The sequence below is a fragment of the Tachysurus fulvidraco genome, chromosome 4, assembly GCF_022655615.1.
Source record: "Tachysurus fulvidraco isolate hzauxx_2018 chromosome 4, HZAU_PFXX_2.0, whole genome shotgun sequence".
NCBI classification, from domain to species: Eukaryota; Metazoa; Chordata; class Actinopteri; order Siluriformes; family Bagridae; genus Tachysurus; species Tachysurus fulvidraco.
This window is the reverse complement of record NC_062521.1, coordinates 1,371,578-1,381,577: the sequence shown is the minus strand read 5'-3', so window position 1 is coordinate 1,381,577 and position 10,000 is coordinate 1,371,578. Positions and strand designations below refer to the sequence as shown.

The 10,000-nt window shown below is 45.6% G+C and overlaps 2 protein-coding genes across 3 annotated transcripts in view; one reads left to right on the top strand and one right to left on the bottom strand.

Moving 5' to 3' along the window:
* Positions 1-10,000, bottom strand: part of brf1a (BRF1 RNA polymerase III transcription initiation factor subunit a) — a 35,378-nt gene that overhangs the window by 16,630 nt on the left and 8,748 nt on the right. For both annotated transcript variants that reach the window (XM_047812091.1, XM_047812090.1), the window contains exons 6-9: positions 8,070-8,142; positions 2,397-2,546; positions 495-588; positions 261-387 (exon numbers count right to left, since the gene is read on the bottom strand). In XM_047812091.1, the coding sequence (XP_047668047.1) occupies positions 261-387; positions 495-588; positions 2,397-2,546; positions 8,070-8,142 (444 nt within the window). The remainder of the gene's footprint in view (positions 1-260; positions 388-494; positions 589-2,396; positions 2,547-8,069; positions 8,143-10,000) is intronic.
* btbd6a (BTB (POZ) domain containing 6a) lies at positions 3,570-7,757 on the top strand. The gene is made up of 4 exons (XM_027167674.2): positions 3,570-4,252; positions 4,896-4,986; positions 5,584-5,702; positions 6,095-7,757. Exons 1-4 carry the CDS (start codon positions 3,837-3,839, stop codon positions 7,125-7,127), a joined length of 1,659 nt encoding a protein of 552 aa, XP_027023475.2. The 5' UTR covers positions 3,570-3,836; the 3' UTR covers positions 7,128-7,757.

The window sequence follows — 10,000 nt, the reverse complement described above, 5'->3', positions numbered from 1 at the left end:
CCAAAACAAAAACACACACACTTCTGTATCGGCTCCATGAGCTTAACACTTGTCTAACGCACTATTTAAATAAATAGTCCAGAGTCTTTGTGTCCACTTTATCTCTGACTGAACTATTCATACTGATAGGTTAAAGTACTACACTGGACCATAACAGCCGACAAACAGCCTGTAATAGCACTTAAGTGATGATGTGTTCATATTTTCTGTGTATTAGATGAAGATGATGATATAAACTCAGATCTCATGGTTTGGGTGACCTTCTGCAGACGAAGCCTCCTCTGTCCGTCTTTAAACGAGGGCGGGTCACATTCCTGATCCAGATCCACCTTCAAGAACTCGTCAATGGTCAGCTCGCTGGTGGGCGTGTCCTCGAACTCACTCAACCTGTCAATCATGGCACAAAGAGGCGTGTCAGAAAAGAGGCGGTCTTAGCCATCGAAACAGCATGTGATGTCAGGTGACAGGTTAGTGTACGTGTCTGATGACCCGACCTCTTCCTCAGCGTGGCCTCGCATACTTTAACAACACCGATCACGTCTTTGATGGTGCGATGGAACTCGTGCATACGGGCAGCGACCAGCAGAGCTGCAAACGATTAAAAAAAAAATTGTTTTGTTAAAAATTACGGTGGCTTAGTGGTTAGCACGTTCGCCTCACACCTCCAGGGTCGGGGGTTCGATTCCCACCTCCGCCTTGTGTGTGTGTGGAGTTTGCATGTTCTCCCCGTGCCTCGGGGGTTTCCTCCGGGTACTCCGGTTTCCTCCCCCAGTCCAAAGACATGCATGGTAGGTTGATTGGCATCTCTGGAAAATTGTCCGTAGTGTGAGTGTGTGAGTGAATGAGAGTGTGTGTGTGCCTTGTGATGGGTTGGCACTCCGTCCAGGGTGTATCCTGCCTCGATGCCCGATGACGCCTGAGATAGGCACAGGCTCCCCGTGACCCGAGAAGTTCGGATAAGCGGTAGAAGATGAATGAAAGGATGAATGAATGAACTTCTATCCAGTTTACTGATGAGCAACATAAATGAGCAACCAGTTAATCACACACCTCTAAAATGAATGAGAAAGAGAGGTGATGGAAGGAAATTTTTTTTTAACATTTCCTTTAAGCCAATACTATAAAGATTAGGACAGAAGCCCCATCATTATCTCTCTCTCTCGCCCTCTTTTCTTAAGTCTCACACCACCATGTGAACTCTCCTAAACTGGCTCTTCCCATCACCGAGTGCGGCTCATGAAACATTAACACGTCGCATGAATTATTCAGACTGAAAACCAGGACAGAGAGCGATGACAGGGGAGAGAGATCAAAAAACGAAAAACTGGCAGCAAAGGAGGGGAACGTTACAGCTCAGAGAGATACGTGTGAGAGATGAGAAAATGTGCGGAAATTCCAACAGAACTAGCAGCTTTACGCGTGAGAACAAAAAAAAATGGCACAGATACAAAACAGTATGTGATGAATGAAGCAAATATAATGTTTAAAAATAATAATATAAATGTAATCATTAATATTCCATCAAGGGGGGCACGGTGGCTTAGTGGTTAGCACGTTCACCTCACACATCCAGGGTCGGGGGTTCGATTCCTGCCTCCGCCTTGTGTGTGTGGAGTTTGCATGTTCTCCCCGTGCCTCGGGGGTTTCCTCCGGGTACTCCGGTTTCCTCCCCCGGTCCAAAGACATGCATGGTAGGTTGATTGGCATCTCTGGAAAATTGTCCGTAGTGTGTGTGTGTGTGTGTGAGAGAGTGAATGAGAGTGTGTGTGTGCCCTGTGATGGGTTGGCACTCCGTCCAGGGTGTATCCTGCCTCGATGCCCGATGATGCCTGAGATAGGCACAGGCTCCCCGTGACCCGAGAAGTTCGGATAAGCGGTAGAAAATGAATGAATGAATGAATATTCCGTCACTTTGGGACATTTTTAAAAGCGGGTAACTCCAGGATCTTACACTATTTCTCACAATTGAGAGTTTTCACAGTTTGACACAATTAACCAATCACACTGCTTCCAGGCTCCAGACTTGCTCTGATTGGCTGCTAGCTCGTACAGACGGCTACGCGCTAGGAAAGCCGCAACAAACGAACCGTCAACAAAGCTGAATGTTAATAGAACGTGTTTTTTTTTTTATAGCGCACTGTTCCTTTGAACGGAAATCAGCTTTAAACTGTAGGAGGCGTGGCCTCGGTGTCAGATAGTAAAAATGATCATATGTGAATCCTTCACACGTCGGTGTTTATCGTGTATGAAGCTGTGATTAACACACGGTCCTCATGTATTTTGGTATGCAGTGTGTGCATGCGCATGTGAGCAGGCGTTCACACTCTTTGCTACCTGACGTCCGTAAAAAAAAAAAAAAGGTCAGCGTCAATAGGTGGAGGGGTTGCCATGGTTACCTGCTCCACAGAGCCCTGAAGGCCTCCGTCCTGTGTGCATCCAGTCCCTCTTCATCCTCTGCACGAGTCTCAGCGCTGTCATGGACACCTCGTGGCTTTTCTCACCAAATTCCAACATCTGGGAGAAGCGAGGGATGTACAGACACGGATCTGCAAACAAACAAACAAACAGTATAGGATTTGGTCTTAGGGTCCTTCTTGTCAGTGTAAATCATACATGGTCTATTGCTTACAAAAGGTCAGAGAAACAGAAAAGGGCAAATGGCCTTTTGATTGATCTATAAAAAAATATGCAAATCTTTTTAAATCTAAACATATAATTACATTCGTAATGTAATATGTGAACGGGAGGGAAGATTGTAAAGTATCACACAAGGACACCTTGAAGTAAAACCTTGATGTCACTAATGCACAACACTATTTCACATCATATTGTTTTCTATTGTATTTTATTTGGTCAAACAGCTTCTACTCTTATTAAACTGTCTTCTGTTGCAGTGTTTGTATTATGATGTACGTTACCTTGTCCCACAAGGAGACAAACATACACACATTTATTCCCTTAGCATTATGTTACATCGCTTGTCACATGACCATGATTTTATAACGGTGAACCGTGAAGGGAGTCGAAGGTACCGAGCAGACGTGTGAAGTCCCGTAAAGCAGAAAGAAAATAAGGAAAAGAACTTTATGCATTCAACGCAAGTCTGAAAAAAAAAAAAAAATCCAGGTTTGCCCCATATATTGGCCTATATAGATGGCAAGGAAGCAGCAGAACTGACCTATTTTATCATTATTTTGGCCTGGTAATAGTTACTGATACTATTTACTGCAGCAATGCAATAACAATCATGTAATTGATCGATTCAGTGTTAATGGGATCCTTTAATGATGAAACCTCTTTCAGACTGAATCCCATGTACTCAGAAATCATGATGAAACATCACAGCATACTGTTTAGTGTAACTACATACACGTGGTCTCTTTTTTCTTCTCTCTATTTATACATTTTATGTCTCTATTATTTTTATATATTTGCATTTCTTTCTCTTTGCTGCTGTAACAGAGAAATTTCCCCATTGGAGGACGAATAAAGGTTCGTCTCATCTCATCATACATTTAGCTTTCATGTCGTTCTCTCCAAAGTTTGAACACGAAAATGTTTTCAATATCAAATAATTATCACTGTTCAGTAGAATAAACTATGCAAAATTAGGCAAGCATTACCGCGTCACGTGATTGGTTCAGGTGGGACAGGGGGCGGGGCTTGTGGAGCACTAATATCAGTCGTAGCGCCGGAGCTCCGCATTCGGGAGCTTTATAACCGGTCAGTTCGTTTATTAATAACAACGGACGCGTTTAACTTTTAAATCTAAACGACTCTATAAGGGATTTTATTTATGTGTCCGTTTTGAAAGGATTTGTCCCGAAAACTATGCGATGAGAAACAAGGCGTTGTTGAGCGGGTCTGTGCGGCTGGACGCGGCGGACGGAGAGCGGAGCAGAGCGCGGGGTTTAACGCTCAGAACCGAGGAGTCATGCGCACATCACGGCCGCATCATGAAGGGACTCACGTTCTTCCTGCTTCTACCGGCGGCGCTCAAAAAGTCCCAGAAAACTGTAAAGGGCACCGGCAGAGCGCCGACCTGCCTGACCGCCGGTACCGCGTCCCTCAGGAAGATCAAGCCGGCTGAGGAAGTGCAGGAGGAGGTCACCAGGGAGACCGGCACCGCTGCACTGACTCTGACCGAGCAACAGAGCCGTAACCCGGGGGAGCAGAGCGACAACACCGCGCTGAGCAGCGCCGAAGACACACACACACACCCGGGACACACACACACCAACCTCAGAGACAGGTACCGACAAATCTCTCATCTTCATACACTCATCCTACATGACAGGCAGAATGACTTTCATAATGTTCTCCTAAACACAGGTGTTATATGTCTGAACCAGGTATTAACACTGTACATAATAATATTATTACTGTACAGCTCCCAGTTTATCCCATCACTCCCAGTAATCCCCTGTATTATGTGGGAATAACGCAATAATGTAGACACACTTTAAATCCTATAAGTGTTGTGTTTATATTTCTACATCTTTAGCTCTGATCATCACTATACCGCTGTAACAATGCACATTGTGAGACCAATACAGGATTATCTAGTCTTTATACAGTCCGTCTGATATTATATTAGTTACTATTAATAAATATTAGGTCTAATTGTGTAATTAATATTCAGTGACCAACTGCAGTAGTCGTGTTCATGTGCATCAACATTCTAATCATTATTACTAATATTCGTGACCATAATGTTCTAATGATTATTACGCTTATATTTGTTTATTTGTTGCATCTCTATTATCTATTGGTGATTTCAATTGCTCCTTTATTTTTTAGCATTTTTTAGTAGTTAACGTCGTCATTTTTAACTCTCGTTATCTTTCTAATAATATTATTATATAATAGCAGTATTATGATCTTGCTCCGTTCAGGAACGCAGTGATGTTCAATAACGAACACATGGCAGATGTGCACTTCGTTGTCGGCTCACCTGGAGCAACGCAGAAGGTTCCAGCACATAAGGTTTGTTTAAAGAGCTTAAGGCACCTTCAGGTTTCATTCAGATTTTGTCGGTCAGTGGAAACGGGTCACGTGGGGCAGAAAAGGACCCCACATTAGACTTAGTTAGCCGCTGATGTCATTTGATACAGAACAGTGAGACCTTTGGTGCTTCCTCTCCAATTCGACTATCCGGTAGTAAGCATTCAGGTAACACTGGAGCTACACTGAACTGTAAAGCAACAAAGAAACAAGATGGTGAGACTTTATTTCTTTTCTTTTTTTTATAAATCATGAATAGCTTTCATTTCCTCAGCATCAAAGTCTCTCTAACTGTATATTTGTCTCCTCTCTGTGGTCCTTTTGGGTGTGGACCAAAACAACCAGGTCACGCTTTGACTGCAATAAAAACAATTCATCCCTGATTTGACTCAATTGCAGGAAGTCTGCAGCTCCACCCTTTCGCCACGTGCGCCTCAGTAAACGTTACTGCGCCGTGAAACCAAATCGGACAGAATATGAAACAAAAAATTCAGCGTTTTTATACAATCAGAAGTTTCCTCAGTAGGCGAGAGTTTCGTTCACTTTGTTCATTCGTTCTTTCTTTCTTCTTCTATCCAGTACGTCCTGGCTGTTGGGAGCTCTGTTTTCAGCGCCATGTTTTATGGCGACCTTGCCGAGGGAGACCACGAGATCCAGATACCAGATGTGGAACCGGCTGCTTTTTTAATCCTGCTCAAGTAAGACTCCCTAATCACCGCCGGTTTAAAAATAACAGCGTTACCATGCCGTCCAGCCGGCAATTGAGGCTGGAGCACTAATGCCTCAGCGGATCTGCCCTCTTATTTCTCTGCTATTATACATGACTGATGTGTGATTCGCCTTGAAATGGTTAGGAAAGATGACTTAGAGCAGCAAGAATGAAGCTCAGGACAAGATGATCACTTTTCTATCTGGAGGAAACACATCAGCTATGGTCATTATAAAGCCCGTCCTTTAAGGCACTATAAAACTCTTGGTGCGATAAAAGCTGAACCAGGGATTGTGGCTTTCGTCAGACGACTCTGGAACGCTGCAGTGGGCCGGTCCCTGTCTTTTAACTCCGTCTTCTTCCTTTCCGTTGTCCTTCTAGGTACCTGTACAGCGATGAGATCGAGCTGGAGGCAGAGACGGTCGTGGGGACGCTCTACGCAGCCAAGAAGTACCTCGTGTCGGCACTGGTTAGCGCTTGCGTAAGCTTCCTGGAGTCGAGGCTGGAGGCGAGTAACGCTTTTGCACTGCTTTCTCACAGTCGTGCGCTAGACGAGTCAGAGTTGGCGCAGAGCTGTTGGCGGGTCATCGACGCCCAGGCTGAGCTCGCGCTAAGCTCCGAAGGCTTCCTCCAGCTCGACACGGGTACGCTAGAGAGCGTCCTGCGACGTGACTCCTTAAACGCTAAAGAATCTGCCGTGTTGCAGGCGGCACTGACGTGGGCTGAGGCAGAGTGTCGGCGGCACGGCATGTGCCCCACCGCCGCGAACAAGCGAGCCGTACTTGGCGAGGCGCTTCACCTTTTACGTCTGCCTGCCATGACACTAGCAGAGTTTGCTAACGGTGTGGCGCAATTTGACTTCTTGACTCCAGAGGAGACTCGTGATATCTTCCTTTGGTTTACCGCAGCAGAGAAACCGATACTGGATTTCCCCGTGTCGCCGAGGACGGGGCTCGAGCCTCAGCGATGCAGAAGATTCCGTTCCTCTGCGTACCGGAGCAATCAATGGCGTTACCAAGGGCGATGTGACAGCATCAGGTTCGCAGCTGATCGGCGCGTTTTCATGGCCGGGCTCGGACTTTACGGATCCAGCGAACGGGAAAGTGAGTACGACGTCCAGATCGAGTTAAAGAGGCAAGAAGAGATGCTTGCACAGAGGTTGACCAAGTTTGTATCGGATGGTTCGAGCTCAGCGTTCGCCGTGTTTTTCGAGCAGCCCGTGCAGGTGGAACCGGACGTTTTTTACACGGTCAGTGCCGTTCTGGACGGAACCGAGCTTAGCTACTTCGGACAGGATGGAATGACGGAGGTCTGCTGCGGAAAAGTCACCTTCCAGTTCCAGAGCTCATCAGACAGCACCAACGGGACAGGGGTGGAGGCGGGGCAGATTCCAGAACTAGTCTTCTACACATGAGGACCAGTCTTTTATGATTACGTAACTAGGACACAATGAAATAGGACACTAAGAGGGACGAGTGATTAAGTTCTCTGGACCGAGGGAAACATATGAGGGAGTGTAAATTCCTCAAGTTCTCTTCTACACATGAAGATTTAGCCCAGTCCATTTCAGAGGACATCTTAAGGGTGACCTGTTAAGAGAACGGCTAGTTCAATAACTAGGACACCGAGTTGTCTGGGACAGAAGACAGAAGGTGGGACAGATTCACAAAGTCATCTTTAACACACGAGGATTTGGACTGGTCCAAATTTCAAGAATTCTAGGGGTCATAGAAGGTTTAAGTAGAACTTCTCCCACTCAGAGAAATGCTCTTCAATCTTATTTATTATCTTTTAACTTATTATTTTATTAAAAAATATTTTAATTTAAACTTTTGTTTTATTGCCATCACGTGAATTCTGCCTGTGAACGGTGACATTGGATTGTACTGCTCTGAAAAGCGTGGATCTTTTTAAAGTATTTTATTTATTTATTGTTTATTTTTTTAATAACTTCATGCTGGCTGAGAACGCAGAGGCTGGAAATGTCTGCAAAACTGCAGATTAGAGATTAGTTACTTAAAATAAAATGTGAAGTAAATCACGCAGATCTCAGTGGTCTGGTGTGTGTGTGTGTGTGTGTGTGTGTGTGTCTGAAGTGATGCAGCAAAGTGTGAATGCAGGGTCACGGCGCCCTCTAGATCTAAACAGGAGCACCGCATTCACATCCCCACACACACACACACACACACACCTGAATTTGGGTCCATATGATGCATTGTGTGTGTCCGTGTTCATTTCCGTGTGTGCGTGTGTGTCTGTGTCTGTGTGTATCCGCGTGTGTGTGCGCATGTGTGTATGTGCGTGTCCACGTGTGTGTGTGTGTGCACGTGTGTGTGAGCGTGTGAGAGAGGTTTACCTATGGCTGGAGCGTTGATGCAGAGTTCTCTAGCCAGCACCAGGAACGTTCTTCCCAGAATGTACACATTGACCTACAGAGGACGAGAGTCGGCTCAGGACGCATTAACACACTCACAGGAACCAGAGAACCGTGTTTCTTCTCAAGACCACAGATTCAGTCCTGATATTGATTTCAAGTATTCAATATTGTTTTATTTTTAAGTACCCTAACCTCTCACATCCACCCACCCACACACACACACACACACCCACACACTCCCCTCCATCTGGGCCCATTAAAGGGAACTCCTCTGAGGAGTAGTTAGAGGTCATGACCTTTTCACACACAAGGGGATTTCCATACACACTCCTGACCCCACGGAACGACAGAAAAGAAAGGAATTTATAGATCATCTTGTGCTCGTGTGTGTGTGTGTGTGTGTGTGTGTGTGTGTATACAGTACAGTGACCTCTACACTCACACTGAATGAGTTTCACTAATCACATTCTGCTGAAATCGAGCTTAATTATTTAAAAGGATAAAAATCTGTGTAGAATTTTCCAAGAGAAATCTCGTCACACATTTTGCGACGCCTCGTGACGTCACAAAGCGCCCGCTAATTTAACTTTAACGCCATCGATGTAGACATTTTCAGTCTGAAATTTAACAGACAGCTCCAACGTGGACAATTCGTCGCCGTTCCCGTCACTCTGTGAGTTTTTTCCCCGTCTACGTGACCCTTAGATTCGAATTTGAAATCGAAACAAACGGCGCACAGTTTAGTAACAGCAGGTGAATGCAGTTGCTAAGCAACCACAGCACGCGGGTGACGGCGACGGCCGCTTAACACTCCACACACGACGTCACGCTCACTTTTACGACACGTTCGATTCACACGCGCTGGGAATCTGACCTTTTAAAGTTCGATTTAAAAAAGAAACCCGATCGTTAATGAGACCTTTCTGACGTCATTTACACTAAAATACACTAATGAGAGATTTGTCCTGAAGTCATCTCTGGTTTATGATGTCATTCAAATTCAAATATCAATCTCATTTTAACACACACACACAGACACACTCACAAACACACACAGACACACTCACAGACAGACAAACCACTCAGACACACACACACTCAGACACACACACACTCAGACACACACACACACTCAGACACACACACACACTCAGACACACACACACACTCAGACACACACACACACTCAGACACACACACACACACACTCAGACACACACACACACACACTCAGACACACACACACACACACACTCAGACACACACACTCAGATACTCAGACACACTCAGACACACACACACACACACTCAGACACACACACACACACACTCAGACACACACACACACACACTCAGACACACACACACACACACTCAGACACACACACACACACGCACACTCAGACACACGCACACTCAGACACACGCACACTCAGACACACGCACACTCAGACACACGCACACTCAGACACACGCACACTCAGACACACGCACACTCAGACACACGCACACTCAGACACACGCACACTCAGACACACGCACACTTATGCCCCTTTTCCACCAAAAAGACCCGGGTGCTGGTTCAGAGCTAGCGCTAGTTCTGGTTCAAAGTTGGTTCCACTGGCGAACCTTCTAAGAACCGGTTTGCCTTTCCACCGGCTAGAGAGCATCACAGCGCCGAGTGTGACGTCACTGTATACGTGTCACGTGTCCCAGCGACGTTAGCGCAGCGGCGGCAAACACAAACACAACAACAATAGCGGATGTTGCTTTACTGTTAATGCTCATGGCTTTGTGAACCTACATTGGCATCCAAACGCGGTGAATAAAACGTGTACGTGCGGCTCCGTGTAATCTGTATAAACGGAGGTTGTGATCGATAAAGTACATAACATTATTTTATCATTAAC